Source organism: Lepidochelys kempii, chromosome 9, assembly GCF_965140265.1.
Source record: "Lepidochelys kempii isolate rLepKem1 chromosome 9, rLepKem1.hap2, whole genome shotgun sequence".
NCBI lineage: Eukaryota > Metazoa > Chordata > Testudines > Cheloniidae > Lepidochelys > Lepidochelys kempii.
The window spans coordinates 47111402-47133841 of record NC_133264.1 but is presented as its reverse complement, the minus strand read 5'-3'; the positions used below and the strand labels follow the sequence as shown (position 1 = coordinate 47133841).

At 43.3% G+C, this 22440-nt stretch overlaps 3 protein-coding genes across 8 annotated transcripts in view; 1 reads left to right on the top strand and 2 right to left on the bottom strand.

The window, feature by feature from the left end:
* The window catches only part of WDR33 (WD repeat domain 33), a 106762-nt gene extending 96110 nt beyond the window's left edge, over positions 1 to 10652 (bottom strand). Inside the window, exon 1 of one of the 4 annotated variants that reach the window (XM_073360150.1) lies at positions 10476 to 10652. The gene's annotated coding sequence lies outside the window, so the exon portion shown is untranslated. The other 3 variants (XM_073360147.1, XM_073360151.1, XM_073360148.1) reach the window with 3 other exon arrangements.
* On the top strand, positions 10563 to 21147 carry LOC140917395 (uncharacterized). 3 transcript variants are annotated; one of them, XM_073360153.1, is made up of 2 exons: positions 10563 to 12186; positions 21025 to 21147. In XM_073360153.1, the coding sequence occupies exons 1-2, from the start codon at positions 11667 to 11669 to the stop codon at positions 21111 to 21113; spliced, it is 609 nt and encodes a 202-aa protein (XP_073216254.1). In that variant the 5' UTR covers positions 10563 to 11666; the 3' UTR covers positions 21114 to 21147. The 3 variants fall into 3 exon arrangements, with proteins under 3 accessions (XP_073216254.1, XP_073216253.1, XP_073216255.1); XM_073360152.1 differs by lacking the exon at positions 21025 to 21147 and adding an exon at positions 12308 to 13481; XM_073360154.1 differs by lacking the exon at positions 21025 to 21147 and adding an exon at positions 12845 to 13481 and having other exon boundaries at positions 10573 to 12186.
* On the bottom strand, positions 16601 to 22440 carry POLR2D (RNA polymerase II subunit D). Its single transcript, XM_073360156.1, has 4 exons — positions 22258 to 22440; positions 20164 to 20344; positions 18613 to 18708; positions 16601 to 18125 (listed from the first exon to the last, which is right to left on the bottom strand). The coding sequence occupies exons 1-4, from the start codon at positions 22328 to 22330 to the stop codon at positions 18047 to 18049; spliced, it is 429 nt and encodes a 142-aa protein (XP_073216257.1). The 5' UTR covers positions 22331 to 22440; the 3' UTR covers positions 16601 to 18046.

Genomic DNA, 22440 nt, shown 5'->3' with positions numbered 1-22440 from the left:
GGTCTGGTTCTGCCTCCTGAGCTGGATACAGGCTGAAAATCCACTTTAAAGAATCTTTATACTTACCTGCTCAGAAACATTTGTCATGTGGTTTTAATGGCCTTGGGAAATCTAGAGTACAATTTACGATGATGTGGTCTCAAGTCTGATTTTCCTAAGAGAAGTAACAACCTTCACGAATCCCAAAGATGTTTCTCCATATGCTAAGTATTACTGATCCAAAAATGGACAAGCACCCCAGACTTCAAAATCAATACTGAGGCTTGTTTTGTGTGTGTCTGTGGACGCATCTACACTAGTATTTTCTTTGGAAATTTCCCTTGCACTATTACTGGTGCAGCTCATCAAAAGGTAGGAGAACTAGTGTAGGCAGGCTCACATTTTCTACTCCTACGTCATCTAACGCTGTTCTAATAAATTCTAGAAGACAACAGTAAAAAAACATTTGAGCCCACTTAGTATGCTAGAAGTGCTACCACCATTCCTACTACTGACACAGCTGCAGTACTGGTAGTGCAAAAAAATGTTAGTGTGTGGACCAGGTTTTGTGGGATAATCACTAGTAAGATTAGTGTTTCACACTGTTTTTGATCCTTTGACACTCTCTAGCTCCAATATGCAGGGAATGTTGTAGAGGAGGAAATTAATCACAGCACATTGGTGAACTTATTAAAGCTCTGACATATGTTGGTTAATCATAAAGCAATACTGGTTAACTCCAAGACCAAATACATTGTCTTCATCGTCAAAAGATATTGCAGGAATATGTGGTCAGGGTGCCCATACTGAAGGACCAGAATTAAGATCTTCAATCATCATTCATGTCTAGTGAGTAAGGAGGTAAAAGAGTACACTAATCACCTCATTTTCAAGGCACAAGGTATATTCTAATCATATAATTACAAATTATGGTTTTTAAATTAAAGATACTATACATCTTTGAATGTCATTCAACATGCATTTAGATAGTGAACTAACTATCCCATGTGTCCTAAGCTAGTCAGACTGGACTTCCTAGGGGTAATATATGGTACCTTTTAGAGAAAGCAGCACAAGTTAAGTTATAGACATAGTGAAATAGTGTCAGACATGACTAAGAACTATTTTGAAGATGTAATCTATTCTTAATTTATGAATATTTAGTTAAAGATAAAACTCAGTTTTTTGATTTGTATTCTGGCTCAAGTTATTTCTAGAGTTTAGCCCATAGTTGGGCTAAACTAGATTTCCTTTGGCACAACTTGAGGAGAAAGATGTAGATAATCTTCCTCCACTAGAACTGGGTGCTGCATTAATCCAGGAAAGAATGAACTACTGCTGAGGTCCAAGAAACGTGTGTTGACAAATGAGTTTCCAAGCTCCAAGCAATTACGTTTCTAAACAGCACAGCTTCCGGCAATTCTGGGCCTGAAGTTTGTTCTAATGGCATTGCTGGCACCTTTGGATAAAACATTTGCTTTTTAAACACCCAACCTAGACACTGTCAATGCTTCTCAAAGGAGGAGTATTGTAATGCTTACATAAAATAAGTTCACTGGTCCATACTATGGTTGCCACACTAAATCCTTGTGTACAGCAGTACTGGAATTTAAACACCTTACAAAATTTAGATGGATACATAAAAGGATATTTCTGGGAAAGCATGATTTCTGTGAGCATCTGACAGTACATAAGAATTCTTCAAGATCACTTCTTGTTGTTCAAAGTCACAATTTACTGGTAGGCAAGTAATTATTGGTGTAACGACAAAAAGAAAAAAAAGGGAGACAGACCAAGATAAACTCACAGAAAATGAAAGAAAAGCTTACTTGTCACACCGGAAAACTTGAACAATTATTTTGTGCAATTGTAAGACTGAAGCAAAGGAAATAGAAAGAATGCATTGCTGTTTTATTGAATGCTAAATTCAAAACCCAAAATTTTATTTATAAACATGTTCCATAAATACACTCATGAACAACCACCGTATCTCTGAGGGTTCTAGAATCAAAAGCTGCTTCTTCTAGACTTCCCATAGGGATAAGAAGCTATACTGTTGTTAAATTATAAGTAACATTAATAAGAATACATACATTTTGTATACTCCATACCACTCAGTGACTAGATTTAAACTTTATTAAACGGCATCAAATGATACAAAATGTATGAGGGTAATAAGGTAGGTAGGTAGGTAGGTGGCAGAAACACTTAAGTAACACCTTATAGTTCACGGAAATCATATAGTGGAAGCGCAAGTTCACAAATGTCTTGTGTAATCAACCCCCTCCCAAACCTTTGTAAGATCAGGAGTTCAACAGAGGATTTTCCCCAAATAGAGGAAGACAGTTTCCCTAAGGAATGACAGGTTTAGTTGTAGAAGGGAGGTAACCACCAGCAGGGAGCTTCAATCCTGACAACTTCAAGATCTCTCCAGGCCTGAAGTCCTATAACATCTTTCTTTCCTACCTTCAATCAGCCTGCCTTGGAGATGTCAGCAAGCCATGTCTCTGAAAGCTCTGCTTCTGTCAGTAACCCTAAGGGACAGAGTTTGCCACCAGTTAAGTAGGCGTTTCTTATCTGCAAGCTCAGTAAATCAGGGACAGACTGTACTAATATTTCACAACATGCATGCTGTGATGCAGCATATTTACAGGCCTGATTCTTTAAATCAGACCCTTAAAAGAATAATACAGACTCCACACCTATTCAATCTTTGTTCTTACTTTTCAAGCCTCTACGAGGATCTCTTCTTTCTGTATCATTTGTCGTCCTCATTTAAGACATTTTGGGAAACAACTTGCAAGAAAAGTCTCGTACAAATTAGGTGTCCAATCCCAAGGGATTCAGACCACTGAATTTCCCACTATTGGGACTTCCAGGGTATTTCTCAAGATCCGATCACACAGCTCAGTGTTTAGCACGGATGCTTCTTCATTCCTCACCTTTATAACTATGACCACTTCTGTTTAATGAAGTAATAATTTTGAAAGCAAGGCAAGGGCAGTCAATGTTTAGAGAGAACTGGAACCAGACTGGGTCCGTGAAGAGCACAAAAAGCTATTCATAAATATTTAAATAAGATTTAACTTAATCACCTTAAAAAAATTGCAACAATTACTTTTAACTTGGTTAAATATGTACTAAAATAGTGGTTCTCAACCAGGGATTCAGGGCCCCCTGGGCGGCTGTGAGCAGGTTTCGGGGAGGTGGGGTGTCACCAAGCAGGGCCAGCATTACACTTGCTGGGCCCCAGAGTAGAAAGCTGAACCCCACCACCCAGAATGGAAGCCAAAGCCTGAGCAATATACCTTTGCAGGAGCTCAGGCAATTGCCCTTCTTGCTACCTCCTAACACCAGCCCTGGCTTTTATATGCAGAAAACCAGTTATTGTGGCACAAGTAGGCCCTGGAGTTTAACAGTATGTTGGGGAGGGGGCCCTCAGAAAGAAAAAGGTTGAGAATCCCTGTAGTAAAATATACTAAAAGACATGTTATATGTTAACTAAGTCCACAATTAACTGTATCACAGCTATTATACTGATACTTCCCTGCAGATGCTCCAGTCTGATTTGTTTAAGCAAAAATTCTATTGTTTTTTAAATTTAGTTCACAAACATGGGAAAGAAGTGTTTAAAAAGTCAGTAATGTATTCCTTATAGTGAAATGTACTAATGAGAACATTACATTTAGTTTTCCTTTAGGGAACCACCATGAGACCATGACAAAATACTGACAAGCTCTTACAAACACATTATGGGTGAGGTAATACCTTTTATTGGACCAATTTCTGTTGGTGAAAGAGACTTTCTTCAAGTCTGGAAAAGGTACTCCCATTTCACAGCCATGCAAGGTACCACAGATTGTTTAGTATAAGTACTTAGCACATATTACAGGCATGGCGAAACTGTGGCTCCTAAGCTACATGCAGCTCTTTTACTGTTGAAGTGCACCTCCTGGAGCCCCCCACGTACTCTCCCCCCCATTCTCCACCTACAACACTGGGCAGGGGGGGAGCTAGGGGCTTTAGCCCAGCAGGGGGACATCAGAGAAGAAGCCCCTCACCCTGGTAGACGCCACCCCATGGGGTAGGTTGTGCATGTCTTGCGGCTCTTGAACTTCTGAAGATCATTGTATGCGGCTCGGAGGGTCTGTAAATTTGGCCATTCCTGACATATTGTAAGGGACCATTCAAGGTATCCGATGGAGTGAGCTGTAGCTCATGAAAGCTTATGCTCAAACAAATTTGTTAGTCTCTAAGGTGCCACAAGTCCTCCTTTTCTTTTTGTGCATTCAAGGTAAAATGGCCCTTGCACACCTTTGCACACATAGGACAAAAAGGGGGGGTAAGTGGGTTACAGTTCCTTTTTGCATTTTGATGTGACAAAAGTTGGTACAATAAAATTCATCTCACCCACCTTGTCTCTCTAATATCCTGGGACCAACAAGGCTACAACTGCACTGCATACTAATGTATTATTAAATTTTGGAGCACACTTCTCCAAAACAAACTGAATGAAAAAAATATGTTCAGATTTAGTAACAGTACTGTATGGAAGGTTTATATCTGGATTAGAAAATGAAATGGAAGAAGATAAGAAAAGGAAATTCTCCTTCTGTATTGGGAAAAATATAGATAGAGGTGGCTTGTTACAGTATAAACAAAACAGACACGAATGGGAAGATATAATTTTATTTGTGGGTGGAAAAAACAAGAAAACTACTACTATTTTATATATCTGTGAATAAAATATTTTTATAAAATTATTTGACTCAAGTCCTGTGTGTACTACAGTTGAAACCATTTCAGGGATAACATTTCTCTTTGTAGCTAACAGCATAGTTTAGTAACATCTAAAAAACCTCTTGCCCACACGCTATTTAAAGAAACTGTGGTAGAATTACCTGCCCAGCTACAAAACTGCTTAGAACTGCTGAAACGTTCCCAAAGTCTCCCCTGTATCTTTCTTTTGCGATCTCAATAAGATTCCATGAGAACATTCAGTCTTCAAATTTGCATTGATAAAGTTTGAGAAGTTCTTTAAACAAAGTATATTTAAGAGGTTTCTCAACATTAACATACTAGAGTTGAGATTTATTTTGTTTTATTTAATGACAGGTTTAGAGTAGCAGCCGTGTTAGTCTGTATCCGCAAAAAGAACAGGAGTACTTGTGGCACCTTAGAGACCAACAAATTTATTAGAGCATAAGCTTTTGTGGGCTATAGCCACTTCATCGGATGCCTAGAATGGAACATATAGTAAGAAGATTGTGTGTGTATATATACACATACATACACACACACATGGTGGAAGTTGCCATACAAACTGTAAGAGGCTAATTCATTAAGAAAAGGAGTACCTGTGGCACCTTAGAGACTAACTCCTTTTCTTTTTGCGGATACAGACTAACATGGCTGCTACTCTGAAAATAATTCATTAAGATGAGCTATTATCAGCAGGAGAAAAAAAACTTTAGTGACAATCAAGATGGCCCATTTAGACAGTTGACAAGAAGGTGTGAGGATCTTAACATAGGGAAATAGATTCAGTATGTGTAATGACCCAGCCACTCCCAGTCTCTATTCAAACCCAAGTTAATGGTATCTAGTTTGCATATTAATTCAAGCTCAGCAGTCTCTCGTTGGAGTCTGTTTTTGAAGCGTTTCTGTTGCAAAATTGCCTCCCTTAAATCTTTTACAGGGTGGCCAGAGAGGTTGAAGTGTTCTCCTACCAGTTTTTGAATGTTATGATTCCTCATGTCAGATTTGTGTCCATTTCTTCTTTTGCGTAGAGACTGCCCGGTTTGGCCAATGTACATGGCAGAGGGGCATTGCTGGCACATATCACATTGGTAGATGTGCAGGTGAACGAGCCTCTGATAGTGTGACTAATGTGATTAGGTCCTATGATGGTGTCACTTGAATAAATATGTGGACAGAGTTGGCATCAGCCTTTGTTGCAAGGATAGGTTCCTGGGTTAGTGTTCCAAAAACTACCTGGGCAGGTAGTTCTTTCACAGTTTCTTTAAATAGTCTGTGGACAAGAGGTTTTTGGAACACTAACCCAGGAACTTATCCTTGCAACAAAGCGCAATGCCAACTCTGTCCACATATTTATTCAAGTGACACATCATAGGACCTAATCACATTAGCCACGCCATCAGGGGCTCGTTCACTTGCACATCTACCAATGCGATATATGCCATCATGCGCCAGCAATGCCCCTCTGCCATGTACACTGACCAAACCGGACAGTCTCTACGCAAAAGAAGAAATGGACACAAATCTGACACGAGGAATCATAACATTCAAAAACTGGTAGGAGAACACTTCAACCTCTCTGGTCACCCAGTAAAAGATTTAAGGGAGGCAATTTTGCAACAGAAACGCTTCAAAAACAGACTCCAACGAGAAACTGCTGAGCTTAAATTAATAGGCAAATTAGATACCATTAACTTGGGTTTGAATAGAGACTGGGAGTGGCTGGGTCATTACACATATTGAATCTATTTCCCCATGTTAAGTATCCTCACACCTTCTTGTCAACTGTCTAAATGGACTATCTTGATTATCACTACAAAAGTTTTTTTCTCTTGCTGATAATAGCTCATCTTAATGAATTAGCCTCTTACAGTTTGTATGGCAACTTCCACCTTCTGTGTATGTGTGCACGCGTGTGTATGTACGTATGTGTGTATATTTATATTTTCTTACTATATGTTCCATTCTATGCATCTGATGAAGTGGGCTGTAGCCCACAAAAGCTTATGCTCTAATAAATTTGTTAGTCTCTAAAGTGCCACAAGTATGCCTGTTTTTTGTTTTATTCAAATTATTACTGTATTACCCCCATTTTCCCCACTTGGCAGATTACAAGACATCTTTTAATGGACAAGCGTCTGAAACAGTGAAATTTGGTTTTATTTTTAAGTTACGTGTTTTTTCCAACACCAAGATATACAGCCTTTAATTAAAATACTGGGCTTTTCAAAGGAGCCTAAGAATTAGGAAAAGGTGGGCACCCTGCTCTCTTAGGTTCCTTTGAAAATCCCAGTGTGAGTGTAAGGTCTATATCCAAAACTTAGGTTGATCTAGCTATGTCACTCAGCAATGTGAAAAATTCTCACACCAGAGACACATAATTGAGCTGTCCTGAGCTCAGGAATAGACACCACTAGATCGACAGAAGAATTATTATTCTGTTAACCTAGCTACAGCCTCTCAAGGGGGTGGATTAACTACAGCAACAGAAAAACCCCTTCTGTTGCGGTAGCAAGTGTCTATGCTATGGTGCTACAGCAGCTCATCTGCAGCGCTGTAGCATCAGTAGCGTAGACATACACAGAGTCACTAGATCTACATCATTTCCTATATAGGGCAGAGTGTATTTGTAGTCAGTTTCCATTGTGGATGTGTAGACTTGCTTCAGATCTGTACTGCTCCTATTTAAGTAGTTGCTACACAGAAACAATATAGGGAAAGCAGGTAAACTGACTGGCTTATAACAGCCAGGATAAAATTCCACCCGGCAAGGGGTGGAGGCAGCGCAGAAGCACACCCCTAATTACATGGGTTCATCCAGTCTGTTCTGATGTTGGACTCTCAGGCTGTCAAACCCTTGCAGCTGCACAGGAACAGACCAAATTGCGAAAGATTGCTATGGCCGACTGTTCGACTAAGCGTTGAAGTAGTAGTTAACTGACCAATTGTTAGTTTTAAAGCATAAAATGAGTCTTTTGTAAGCTGTAGTACCACTTTGCATTTACACAGGGCTTTAAAAATGTTAATCATAACCATCTGAGCTAGATATGGTATTATACCCATCTGAGAAAAGGGACAGTTGCTCAGGGACATACAGTAAGTCAATAGTAGCAAACCCAGGATTGAAACATAGGGATCCCAGATGTGCTTGAAAATGAACAAAGATTTTCAAATCAGTAGGTCACAGGTGGCATTCAAAGAACAAAAATATTAGGCTGGTGACAGGTTTTGCTTCTCATACCTGTATAGACCTGAAATATTTGTCCCATTCCTTGCTTTCCCTCCTTCCCCAAAAGGTGCACGTTTCTGCTATAACATTAGACATTCAGGTTTCATCTCATCCCACCACAACCCTCAATCTACCAATATGCACCTCTGTGCTGTAATTTCATGTCACAAATGCAAAAATGCTGCATACAGCAATTTATGTTAAAGAACGTCTGATATTAGCAATGGTAAAGTTAAACAACAGATGAGAATCTAGTCAGCAGGAAAGGAGGAGATATGCTGCACACACATGCTATGTCCTCATGTAATACACTACACGTTTCACAACTGGACTACAACTGCAAACAGATTAGGATGTGGAATGTAGGTTGAATCAGAATTGGCATTCAAATAAATTTTGAATAGTTTTATAAACCCAGGAGTAAGAAGAGCATAATGTTGGGTTTCACACTACTCTGAATCCTTGTCAACACTAGGTGATTCTTCATATATAATGAATACATATCAAAAATACATAAAGCACACAAAAAGTTTTCAGGATAGTAAAATAAACCAATTTTGTTTGTGATCCAACCCTTAAGCACTCGTTAGGGTAGGGAAGAGAGGAAAAACTAAATCAAGTCATGTTAAAACTTTGCTAAAGTCTTACCTGCTCTACCAATCAGTTTGATTAAAACTGAACATTGTTAAAGTCCAATTTCATTGCTGGTGTTTACTTTTTGCACTAACCTTGGACAATGAAAATAAACTAGCAGGTTTCACTTGCCAGTTTTCATGTACTAGCACAATACTTCAGTATCTGAACTCAAACAACTGCAAGGGAGATTTTAAATCTCAACAAAACCTGATTTTTGTATATTTCATGAACATATTCAATATTTCTAACATTACTTAGCTTTGTAAAAAAACTCTTATAACTTGCAAGTATAAATTTTAAATTCCTGCACTAAAAAGTGACTGACCCACATAATTAAAACTTTAAAGATACACTGTAAGTATTCTATTGTCCAATTTTTTTTTTAGCTTCCAGCATTCAAAAACAGAGTTTGGAAAATTTACCAGCTATACAAAAGACAGCTAAACCAAACCACTGTAAGTGAGTGAACTCAAATTAACACTCAGTATACCATTAGCTTACAGTGGTATTTATTAGAAAATCAACAAAAGTGTATATATTTGAATACAAGATCAATTACTAAAATGCAGGATTAATCTTGCAACTGTTTTTTTTTTTAGTAAAAAACGTTGTGAAATGATAAATAGCAAGAATTAACTTTAATTAGTTGTGACTCATTCTCATACAAGCATGTCTTTAATTTGTTTGACAGTATCTAACAAGTTGTTGTTCAGTAAACTCACTTAAAGATGACATGCGGTCCACAGATTAATAAGGCTCAGTGTTCATATGCCAGAGATTCAGAAATTATTTGTCAGAAGGGTTAAAATACTCTTATATTTTTAATATAATCTGTCCAATAAAGAAATACAATCTAGTAGGACTGGAGATGAAACACTGTTCACACTCTTGAATCTCTCCCTTCAAAGAGTTATTTAGTCAGAAAGTATTTTCCAGCATCAAAACTTCAGCTTTAGAAAGCAGGAATGGTAGACAGTGATCTGCTTCAGCTCTCCCCATTGTTAGAAAAATACCCTCCAGGATCATACTTTTGATTAGGAAATTAATTCAGGGTTCGGTTAAATACAAAAAAAGTAGGGTGTAGGACTACTTACCTACATTAGACTTTGTAATACAGTTAATATGGTCAGATAAGACATAGTATACAAATACAGAATAGTATCACTTACAAGGAATGTAGGGCTACTTAATGCTAGCAAAAAGGAGTATATCAAGCCATAAGTTACATATCAAAAGAGAAATACCATCTAATTCCTGAAGAAACAAAAATTTAAGGTTTTCTCTCTGTCTAAAATGTTGAGTTCTGATTTTAGTGGGTTAAGTTGTTTTGCTATGCAAAGAATAAGTTTGCATCTGTAAAACCACAGGGATGGATCATATTGCAATTAAGTCTAATGTACTCTGCAAAATAAACTTATAACAATCGCCAGCCGTACATGGTTCCATTTATGCCATATGGCCGAGGCCAAACAGCACAGACAACACTCAACAGGCATGGGGTCTCCTAACCCACAGGCAGCAGGAGGAAAAGCAAGATGAAGCAGAAACTTCTGTCCAGGGGCGATGGGGCCACCCGCCCTCCTCCCCCCACGAGCTCTCGTGCTACTACCAGGCCCCCATCACAGCCTCCAGCTGGCTCTCCAGGAGCCCGCTCCAGGCCCTGGGGTTCCCGTACCCTACGGGCCTCAAACCCAAGCCCCCACTGACCTCTCAAGGCTCCGCGCTCTCTTTCCCCATCTCCGGAGCTCCTCCCTCCCCGACCCAGGCGCTAGGCCCCCTTCTCCCCGGCCTCACGGCCTGAAAATGGCGGAGGAGCCACACCGCCTGGCCACACTGCACCGCCCCAGGCGGCCCGTCACTTAGCTGCACTCACCGTCCGACTGTTCTCTTATCCCCGCCACCGGACCCCGCTGCCGCGCCGCTCTCTACACTCCCCCTAGCCCGGAAGCCGCTGCCTCACGAGCCCCCACCGCGACCGCCCGCCATCTTTTCCCCTCCAACGACCGGGGCGGTGCACGCGCTCTACGTCAGTACGCTCCAAGGCGCCGTGGAGGACCTGGCCGAGGATAGGGACGCAGCGGCAGCCAAGACCGCCTCTGCGCAAGCGCAAGGGGAGCCCAGTTGTAAATGGTGCGGGTCCGTGCAGTTGATACAGGGGCGACCCGACATGGACAGAGCTGCAAGTGGGCGCGCATGCGTACAGAGAAGTAACATGGACTACGCTCTACTCCTAGGGTTCTTAAACGCCGGTGCACTGAGATCCCCTTCTGACAACAAAAAGTACTATAGGACCCCAGGAGGCGGGACGAAGCCTGAGCCTGCGCCAACCCCACCACCCCAGGTGGGGTCGGGGGGACAAAACCAAAGCTTTAGGGCAGGGCTTCAGTCCCAAGCCGGGGGCACGTAACCTGAGGGCCTCAGGCTTCAGCTTCGGCCCCAGGCTGTGAATAAGTCTAAGATAGCCCTGGTGACCTCTTTAAAATAGGGTTGCCACTCACTTTTTTTTTGGGGGGGGGGGTGTCACAATCCACAGTTTGAGGACTGCTGAAATCTGTTCCTGCACTTAGGAGTCCTGGCTCAGAAGGAAGGAACTACTCCTCCCACCCCCATACCTGCCAGTGTTCTCTGACTGGTGTGAGGAGGGGGGAATCACCTGAATCTGAGGGCTTGGCTACACTTGCAAGTTAGAGCGCATTAAAGGAGCCCTGGGCGCACTAGCTCACTACCCCTCCATATTACCCAGGCACGTAGAGCGCTCTGACTCCGCAGCTAGAGCACTCCTGGTACTCCACCTCGGCGAGTGGAATAACATTTTGTGCGCCCCCGCTGGAACGCCAAGGTGCCAGTGTGGATGCCCTGGTCTGTTAGTGCGCTCTGATCGGCCTCCAGAAGCGTCCCACAATGCCTGTTCTAGCCACGCTGGTCATCACTTTGAACTCTACTGCCCTGCCCTCAGTGACCAACCATCAGACCCACCCTTAAAATTTTCTGGGAATTTTGAAAATCCCCTTCCTGTTTGCTCAGCCAGGCATGGAGTGCTCTCAGCAAATCTTTCCAGGTGACCATGCCTCCACGCGCCAGGCAATCCCCAGTATGGAGCAATGGCAAGGTGCTGGACCTCATCAGTGTTTGGAGGGAGGAAGCTGTCCAGTCCCAGCTGCGCTCCAGCCGTAGGAATTATGATACCTTCGGGCAGATATCAAGGGACATGATGGAAAGGAGCCATGACTGGGACGCACTGCAGTGCAGGATTAATGTGAAGGAACTGCAGAATGCCTACCGCAAAGCCCGCAAGACAAACAGCCGCTCCAGTGCTGCCCCTGCAACCTGCCGTTTCTACAAAGAGCTGAATGCGATACTTGGGGGCGACCCCACCTCTATTCCGAGGATCACCATGGACACTTCAGAGCCCAGTGCAACAAGGCAGGAAGAAGAGCAAAGCAGGAGCAAGGGTGCCGTGGCGGAGAAAGACACCCCGGAATCCCTAGATGCATGCAACCAGGAGCTATTCTTTAGCCAGGAGGAAGGTAGCCAGTCATGGCGGCTGGTGCTTGCGGAAGGACAAACACCAGATCAAGTGCCCGGTAAGCGGCTTTTATTTTGGGAAGGAAGTTATTTGGTGCGGGCTCTTGGGGCAAGGAGGGTTAGGGCTACATGCATGCCTAGATGCAGAATAGGGCGTTGATGTGCTCTCTCACATTGCAGTAATTGGCTCCAGTGATCTCTTCAGAGGTCTCATCCAGAACTTGCCCAGGTTTCTCAGGAGAGCCACTGTGGTCCTTGTCCAAGTAAGGCTAACTTGTCTGTGCCACTGTGCCATGAGGGGCAGGGGGACCATTGCTGCACACAGGCAAGCTGCATATGGGCCAGGATGGAAGTCGCATTGAAGTAGAAGACCCTCCCTTGCTTCCCAGGTCACCATCAGCAGCGAGATATCTTCCAGGATGAACTCCTGTGGAAAGTGTGGGGACAGCATTCAGTATAGTGGCCCCTGCAGCTGTTGGCGTGCCCCAAGTTACAGAAACCCAGAGGACAGTACAGCCATGAAACAATCAGTCACGCTTGACCCTGTGCACCATTTTGGGGCTCCCGTGGGTTGTGCATGCTCGCTTTGGGATGGGCAAATTATGCTATTGTGTAGACTGTGCTTGCCCTTAAGTACAGGGGAATCATTGCTCTGTCTGATGTGAACAATGCTGCCTCTGTTAAGTGTTGCATTTTGCCTTTACGGATGCAACCTAGAGATCTCAGCCGTCCGTGTTATCACTGGCCGAAAGACTCCAAAGAATCAGAAAGAGGCCACGTAGAAGCAAGGAAGACATGTTGCATGAAGTAATGCAGCATTCAAGTAATGAAAATCAAAAAGTGCAGGAGTGCGGGACAGTGAAAGGAGGATCTGCCAGAAGAATGTGAAGCGCGGGCACAAAAGCACGGTGCTCTGGCAGCAAAGCACGGATTGGCTGATAAGCATAATGGAGCGCCAAGTGGACTCTATTCAGGCGCTCGTAGCCATGCAGGCAGAGCACTACTGTGCTCCCCCCCCGCAACCCTTGTCCCAAAACTCTTTCCCTTGTGCCCCCATGTCACCTCCAACCCACTTTCCCCAACATCCGGGTTCTTACCGCCACCAGCTGCATCCAACACCTGTAGCTTCACCACCCAGCCCTGAAAACTACAACCCTTACCCACTTCTCTCAACCCCCATCACCATGCAGTATAGCCATCCTGAAGTGCAGCACTCATTGCACAGCACTCTAGACAGGAAGGCTGAGTATGATAAGAGGACATACGCAAATCTGTGATTGTACTGTTCCCCACCCTATCCCCTTGCCCTTTCTGTTTCCCAAGCAGTTGTGTTTCTTTTCAATAAATGGATTTTTTGGCTTTGAAAACATTCTTTATTATTGCATAAAGTAAAAGATACCTTAGCCCAGGAAAGAAACAGACACTGCAAGTCAGCGTAGCAACCAGAGATTCCTACTAACATTGGAACCACTGCACTTCACTCTCATGCAGGGCACCAGACATTACTGGTGGCTTTCAGTCTCAAATTGCTCCCTCAAGGCATCTCTAATCCTTGCAGCCCCGCGCTGGGCCCCTCTAATAGCCCTGCTCTCTGGCTGTTCAAATTCAGCCTCCAGGTGTTGAACCTCCGAGTTCCATGTCTGAGTGAATCGTACACCTTTCCCTTCACAAATGTTATGGAGGGGATATAACTGCAGGGATGCTGTCATCGGCCAGGTCCAGCTTCCCATACAAAGAGCGCCAGCGGTCCTTTAAAGGGCCAAAAGCACACTGCACAGTAATTCTGTACCTGCTCAGCTTTTTGTTGAACCACTCCTTGCTGTCAAGGCTCCCTGTGTAGGGTCTCATGAGCCACAGCATTAAAGGATAAGCGGGGTCTCCAAGGATCACAATGGGCATTTCAGCTTCCCCTACTGTGATCTTCTGGTCTGGGAAAAAAGTCCCGGCTTACAGCTTCCTGAACAGGCCAATGTTCTGAAAGATGTGTGCATCATGCACCTTTCTGGGCCAGCCTGCGTTAATGTCAAACGCACAAGGGATCCACAAGTGCCTGGAGAACCATAGAGAAATATCCCTTCTGATTAACATACTCGGAGGCTAGGTGGGCTGGTGCCAGAATTGGAATATGCGTGCCATCTATCGCCCCTCCGCAGTTAGGGAAACCCATTAGTGTAAAGCCAGCCACAATGTCATACACATTACCCAGAGTCACAGTTCTTCTGAGCAGGATGCGATTAATGGCCCTGCAAACTTGCATCAACACGATTCCAACGGTCGACTTTCCCACTCCAAACTGCTTAGCAGATGATCAATAGCTGTCTGGAATTGCCACCTTCCAGATTGCAATAGCCACCTGCTTCTCCACCGTCAGGGCAGCTCTCAATCTTGTGTCCTTGCGCTGCAGGGTGAGGGCGAGCTCATCACACACTCCCATGAAAGTGGCTTTTCTCATCCAAAAGTTCTGCAGCCACTGCTCATCATCCCAGACTTGCAAGACAATGTGATCCCACCACTCAGTGCTTGTTTCCCAAGCCCAAAAGCAGCGTCCCACGGTGGTGAGCATGTCCGTGAATGCCACAAGCAAACTCATGTGCGTACTCAAGTCTATATCATCATCGGAGCCCTCACTGTCAATTTGGATCATTTGGATCATAAGGAATAACTCAACTGCCAAACATGATGTGCTGGTGAGACTCGTCAGCATACTCCTCAACAGTTTGGGCTCCATTCCTGCAGACCGAAAGGGAAGACAGAGTGCGCAGGACAAAAAACGTTGAAAGATGGCGCCAGATGTGGACGGAAGCACAGGGATTGCTAGGATACGAACCGATGCATAACGTGGAGTTGAGACAGGACCCAGAATGCCCTGCCCCCCCACCCCTTTCCCACAAGCCACAGTGCCAGAATGGAACGAGGTGCTCTGTGGGATAGCTGCCCACAATGCACCGCTCCCAATGCCGCTGCAAGTGCTGCAAATGCGGCCACGCCAGTGTGCTGTCAGTGTAGACAGACTGCAGCGCTTTCCCTACTGTGCTCTTTGAAGGTGAGTTTAACTCAAAGCGCTCTACATCTGCAAGTGTAGCCATGCCCTGAAAATACTACTGAGCAGCTAGGACAGAGCTGACTAAATGGGGAAGGGTAGTAACCAGCAGCTTGAGATCATACCAAGAGAATTCCACAGCCATGGGACATAAATCCTAAATTAACATCCCTCTCCCCCATCTACCAGTGCATGCAACCCAAACATTTCAGCCTTCAGGGAATGAAAATTATCATAATGAACGAACTTGACTTCACATTGATTTCCATTGTCCCAGCCAAGGCAGATGCTAAAAGTAAAAAAGGCCAAAAGATAAAATATAAACTGTAGTTTTAGAATTGCCAGTTTTAATATCTAAGGCATTATTAGTAACAGCTAAGAATGCACTACTTTAAAATAAGGGGATTTTTAAAGTATTCATTTTAAGATGTAAGCAGCTATGGGAAGCAGTAATATATAGCTTTGAGGACCAGCAGAGAGAATCCCCTTCCACATCCTGGGATTTTTGGCATCTTAACCTGTTTTTTGTTTCTATTTTTACTTTCCCTACTGCATGGTTGCTTTGGTTGTTTAAGTTAAACTGTATTGAGCAATTTTTTAAACTCCTGATAAATGCAGAACAACTTATCTGCCAAATAGATTGGCAGGAGCGTAGAATAGCAGCTCAGTGAGCAACCCTGCCCTGGGAGGTAAAAATATTACACAGAAATTAACAAATCAGAAGTCCATCTCTAGTCCAGTATTTGGTGCCTCATACTGTCCAGAAATGCATAAGACTATTCATTATTCATATAGATGTATAATTATTTTAGATATGTTACTAAGCTCCTGACTGGCTACAGGATCTTGTGGAAACAAGCTCTACAGCTTGTATATAAAAAGCTATTCACTTTATCATTTTCTTCTGCATAGTAAAGTTTTAAAACTGTATTAAGTCAATGTTCAGTTGTAAACTTTTGAAAGAACAACCATAACATTTTGTTCAGAGTTACGAACAACTTCCATTCCCAAGGTGTTTGTAACTCTGAGGTTTTACTATACTATATTTTCCCTTCTTGACCATCAACTCCACACTGAACAGACATTTTTAATGAGCTGTCCACATAAGTAGCCCAGTCTTTTTCTCGAGCAGTTACAGATTATTTAGGAACTAGTAATACATTTGAGTAATTCAAATTATTCTTTCCAAGGTGCAATGAATTCATCTTTTCATCTCGCTAATTTAAGGGGTCACAAACCTTCTACAATAAAATAGCCCTGAATAATGTTCATATTTTGAGAACACCCTTACTATACAGTATTAGCAACCCCTTTATTACATGTTTAGTAGTTCAGTTCTATCATACAATAGCAGTTCACGGAGGTTTCTAAGAGGCCTTCTTCCCACCATCTTGTCTGTTTTATTGCTTCCGATCTTCTTTGAAAAGTGGTAGCTGTAATTTATTATGGATTTCAATGTTTGATAGTTATCTGTCTATTAGCAGAGGACGATGTAAGCCTTGTGGGATCAGATTCAGCTCATTAAAGCGGTTAGATTTATTCTCTAAAGCCTGCCATCTTATTTTTAAATATCAACAAGAGACAACTATCACACCTAATCATACAAATTTAAAAGAAAACAAGTCAAAGAAGCCAAATAATCTAGCTAGGGCTTCCTTACCACCAAAAGTAATGAGGCTAGGAGGTAAGGGTTCTGATATGAAGTTCTTATTAAAACACCTCAATTTGTTTTTTAAAGATCAGTATTTTCATGTAGTTGAGGCAGTCACAGAAATCTCCTGTGAGGCAGAGTATAAAAGACTTGTTTGATGACAGCTGCAGCTAGAGATTGAATCTAAGATTTAAACGAGGTGGATGTAGCTAATAAAATACAGGACCTCACCCCGTGTTACCTTTTCTTATAATTCTGACCCAATTAAAGTTACTGTGGTTAATCAGAAAGGTATGTTTGGTTTATTAGATTCCAGGAGACATAATGATATTAAAAGGAATAAGTTATGTTACTGCTGCTGAGTCAATAGGTGTCACTCAAGGTAACTCAGGCAGCTATTATAAAGCAGCATGATCTTTCAACACTATGGATTTGGATGTCAAGTTTCCAATCATAGCCTAATAAGAGTATCATATTTCTCTCCCTCCCAAAATATGTGTATACAATTCTGCTCATTTATATTCATTTGTATTAATAATCACAACTGATGTTTGGATCAAGAATACTATCTTCCTTCCTCTCTCCCCAGAGACTGTTCCCTCCTTCCAGGTCAAAGTGTTTCTCAATAGGACTTAAATAATTAAAGTTGGAGTGAATCAGATAATATTTACAAAGTATAGGAACATAATAAGAAACATCACATTTTAATTCAAACTGAACAATTATACACTCTTGAAGGAGGAAAAAAATATTTTCTTAAAAAAAAACCATTTCAAAAGACACTCAGAATCTTATTAGCCCTGATTCTACAAACTATTAGGATTTCCAACAACCAGTGGGAACAAAATTTCTCCACCTTAGGTAACTGGAGTTCATAAGAAAGAAGAATCACACCACGCTTATCCTAGACCCTGTAATGTACAACACTTTGAAGATTCCCCTGGCAGGGACAGAGAGTTGGGGGAAACAGGTACCGAAACCACCGAGACAGGAGTTTACAAGATTCCATGGCTCTCACTGCAAATGAGTCTTTGTCAAGTTTACAGTTTCCAACAAGTCAAAGAGTGGTCCCCAGTTTAAACATGTCTGTGCGGGACCCAAGGCTGAAGTACTGTGCATCAAGAACTCTCTTTACTCTGTCCTGGAGCTAGCTAGATTGGACTGGTGTGCACAGAAACATTTGAAATTCTCTGATCTTTCTTTTCATAATAAGGGCTAGTAATTAGCCCTAGTACTGGAAGCTTCGTTTGGTCTGAATGTCATCAAGAATCTGCTGTAGCTCCTCATCTTCAAACCGGCCCTCTAGGCTGCAAGATAAGAACAGTAATGATAGAAACAAGCCTCTTCCCTGTGCTTTCATTTTTAATATCCAGAATTTCCTCATGTTTCTACACCAGTGCCTCAGACATTTTTGGTACCATCTGGCATTGCATGATTTATCCAAAATCTCCACCTCCTCCTGTGTTATAATACACACACAACTCTGAAGCCCCATGTTATAGCTCTCATGTGCCTCCACACTGAATTATGCAAATCAGGTATCTTTCTCCCTCCACCTTTTCACTGATCAGTTTCAGGACATGACATTAAAAGGGTACAACACTCAGGAATGGGCAGGGCCAGGCATAAACACAGTTATCTGATTGGCATCATGTAGAATTGTACCTTTTAGGCCAGCCCACTGTGGCTGTGAAATACTGGATACAAAGAGGAAACAATAGGTCAGCTCAGTTTTCCCCTTATTCCTGCATCACAGAACCCATAAATCATAAAACACAGGACATAAATTCTCACCTGGGAATCAAAGCCTTGGCCTCCTCAGCTGTCTCAGGACACAAATTAGCCAAACACGCCAATTCAAATTTATGGAGCTTTTTCTGGAGCAACAAACTGCAGAAAGAGAAGATGGTGAGAATATAGGAAAAATGGAATAAAAAAAGCAGAGGAAAGGAAAAGAATGTAAAAGAAACTGAACTGATGACATGGCGCTGACAGATCTGTGAACAAGGAATGAGGATGAGAAAAAGGGCAGCATAAGTTGTATTTATTTTATTATTAATACAACCCCATTACTGCTAGTAAGAACAAAAAAATTACACACAATAACCCCAGAAGCCCCTCCCCCCCCAAAGAAAAAAGGGCTAGAAAAGTCCCTTGCATCTACCACAATCTGCTGTCATATAAATATTTGTACCAAAACAGCTCTGGAGGCCCTACCTCGGGCCTCTTGTTACCCACTCTACTACAGGGGTTCTCAACCAGGGTGTCATGACCCTTCAGGGGGTCACAAGGTTATTACATGGGGGTTCATGAGCTGTCAGCTTCCACCCCCAAACCCTGCTTCGCCTCTGGCATTTAAAATAGTGTTAAATATAAAAAAGGGTTTTTAATTTAGAAGGGGGGCGAGTCGCGCTCAGAGGCTTGCTTTGTGAAAGAGGTCACCAAAGCAAAAAAGTTTGAGAACCACTGCTCTAACAGAATCTCACCAAGTCTCTCACTTCCCCAGAAAAACATGACTGAGATCTCTAGAGCAGCGGTTCTCAACCTGTGGACTGCATGCAGCCCAACTAGGACACAGCTGCAGCACAGCTGTGTGCTAAAAATAATTTCAAAATTTGCCACACTGGTCAGGCAGGGGGTGGGGTTGGCTGAGGGGGAGAAAGAGTAAGGCAGCCTGCAGGAGCGCTCCTGCCAGCAGGGGCCTGGTGAGTGCTGCAGGGAGGCAGGGGGCAGGAAAATGGGTCTGTAGCTAGGTTTGGGGTAGGGGGCCTCTGGGTAGTGTGGGGTGCTCAGATCTAGAGTTTTGCTGGGGTGCTACAGCACCCACAGGCTTTACGTGGGGCTCCGCTGCAAGGGTCAGGTCTGGCTGCCTGGTCCCATGCAGGGGTCCAGGTCCAGCTGTAGGCCAGCTGGCCCCGCACAGAAGGGGTCCCAGGTTCCGGCTGCCTGGTCCCGCACAGCAGGGTCCGGGTCCGGCCGCCTGTCCCCATGCAGTGGGGTTTCAGGGTCAGGCTTCGGCTGCGAAGGGGGGTGTCCCGCGTTCCAATCGCCTGCGTGGGGGTCCGGCATCTGGCCCTGCTGCAGGATCCAGCTGCCCAGTCCCATGCAGGGGTCCGGGCTACCCGGCCCAGCACCCAGGACTCTGCTTCTGGCCCCGCTTTGAGCAGGGGTGCCAGGTATAGGGGATTGTTGGGAGTTCTCAGCCTGTGGTTGAGAACCACTGCTCTACAGCAACCCTGCTCCTGGGAATAACAATAACTACCATGTTTCAACTTCATAATACAGCACACACATTACATACTAAATTTCCCAATAAAATCATCTTTCCTTGACTCTCCCACTCACCTGCGGACGCTGGCAATGGTCTCCCGGTTTTTGAAGCGGCTGAAGCGAGCCGTGTAGTTCAGAGTTTTCATGAAGACTTCCGAAAGCTCCTGCTCATCCTCAGCACTCTCATTCTGTTGTTTACGATGCTCAAGAAGCATGTGCACTTCTGAATTTAGAAGCGTCTCAGCAGTTTCAAATTCTGTATGCGAGTATCAGTGTGAGAGAAAGATAAGTACAACAACAAAGAAGCCAATTTCTATATGCTTTGTTTCGTGTTGGATATAGCTTTGGGGAGAAGAAAAATGAACCACAGGTTCAGCTTTGACTGTGAAAATCCTGTACTCCATGACCTGGAAGCCATTCCTAATGAGACTGTAACTATAATTCCTCCAAGGCCACACAACTGGATTTACAATAGTGAATAGCACTCCAGTTATTTTTAACTTTCTGATCATACACACTTAAATTACCAGCCCTATCTTTTGAGCTAATCATAGTTTTGTAATTAATATTACTCACTTGACACAAAGGTCCAAAATAAAAGCAAATATTAAAGGGGTAAAACTGAAAAGGCTTTTTAAAAATTGGATTTGTAACTTGCTTTAAAATAAGCTTGTTTTACTACTTGTTTTTTATCTCAGAAAAATCAGGAATGGCAAGTGTGATCTTCTGCGGTTTTGCTGGAGAGCTTCTGGGAGGTCTTAGGGATGTTTACTTCTAGCACCTTAATTAAAGGAGGAGGATGCAGAATCCTCCTTAACAAAGCCTTAACAAAGGCTTCCTTTATTAGAAATGTTATTTAGTCATTGAAATTAAATAGCCATTAATAAAAACAAAGTTTTAAACAGTCTGACTAAAAATTCTTTCCCCTCTCCATAGATCAACTTCTCTCTCTCAGCTCTTGGTCTGTAACCACTTCACCAGTTTGCTTGTCATCAAGAGTGACTACCAGAATAGACAGGACATGAATTTCTAATGCTAAAAAGCAAGTAGATTGCAAATATTTTGGGTCTCCATTTACATCAGAAAAGCAAAAAAGAGAATAAACCCAATTTTTTTCCCTTTTCAAGACACCTTTAAGGAACAAATATAGCTATTCAAATATTAGTATCTTTTTCAGATTCAGAATATTTTCAGCAGAACCCACTGGGCAGTTGTAATCCCTGTTTCAAACCTTAACAGTTGGTTTCCAAAACAAAAAAATAATAATAATTTGAAAATATTCTCACAGGCAGCAATACCTTTGTGTCATGGACCACAGAGAAGAAAAAATAGAGTTCCTCACATCAAACCCAGGGATCATTTAATTGTGCCAGCTTGATACATATCAGGGTTTTTTACATAAAGCTCTTTGTGGTAGAGACTGCCTCTTTGTCCTGTATTTGCACAGCATGGTACAATCAATACTAATAATACTCCTTTATACACTGAAAAGCGTTATATAATGTCATTTAAAGAACACTTCAAAGATGTACTGGTTCTGCTGGAATCAGATGGCCGGCTACAACAATGATGATTGAGCAATTGTCACAGCTATCAGAGATTCCATAATTTTTTCTTTTTGAAATTACCCTGATTTTTGATATATGGGGATTTATAATGATCAACAGCTCGGGAAATGTGACTGAGCTCCCAAGTTAAACTCTGGGTCAGACAAGGGCCAGGAGGCCAAAACTCTGCAGCCAGATAAAGAATTACACCAGGAGCTTCATGTTTGGAGCTTTAATTCCCCAGAAGGCCAGGCACAGCACAGGTTCAAACCCCAATTTGCAGCCGGATTGTATTGATACGGTTGGGTGCAGTCAAGTGGCCCCCGATTTCCAGACTCTTCTTTCCCCTGGGAACTGTTCCTTTTATTTACAGGGAAACAGATACAGGAATGGGGGGAGGTAACTTGGGGTTCAACAAGTTGGAGAAGGCCATGTTTTCCCCTTGCGCCCCATCCCCCCGCTCGGTGGAGTCTCCCCCTCCTACTCCCCGGACCCCCCCCCCATGTGCCCCCCCAGCTCCGGAGGGGCAGAATCTCCCTCTCCTGATCTCCACTCGTCCCCGCCAGCTCCCGGGGGAATCTCCCTCTCCTGCTTCCCGGGCTCCGCCCCCGGCCCCGCGCACCTTTGGGGAAGACGAGCTGCGAGGCGTCCTCCTCCACGTCCGCGACCCGGGTCTCACTGCCTCCGGCCGCCATCGCTTCAGCCGGCACCGGCTTCCCCGCCGGAAGCGAAGGCAGCCGCGAGCCCCCGCCCTCCTCCTGCCTCGCGGCTGCGCGCCCAGAGCCTGGAGTTCCGAGGCTCCCGC

Bases quoted from the DNA above. Each gene is read 5' to 3' on its own strand.
- LOC140917395 (XM_073360152.1), top strand. From the start codon at position 11,667: ATGCCTCCACGCGCCAGGCAATCCCCAGTATGGAGCAATGGCAAGGTG. The intron at 12,187-12,307 runs GTAAGCGGCTTT...CTCACATTGCAG, and splicing joins AACACCAGATCAAGTGCCCG to TAATTGGCTCCAGTGATCTC.
- POLR2D (XM_073360156.1), bottom strand. From the start codon at position 22,330: ATGGCGGCCGGAGGCAGTGAGACCCGGGTCGCGGACGTGGAGGAGGAC. The intron at 20,345-22,257 runs GTGCGCGGGGCC...ACTCGCATACAG, and splicing joins GCAGCTCGTCTTCCCCAAAG to AATTTGAAACTGCTGAGACG. The intron at 18,709-20,163 runs GTGAGTGGGAGA...CTCTTTCTGCAG, and splicing joins ACCATTGCCAGCGTCCGCAG to TTTGTTGCTCCAGAAAAAGC.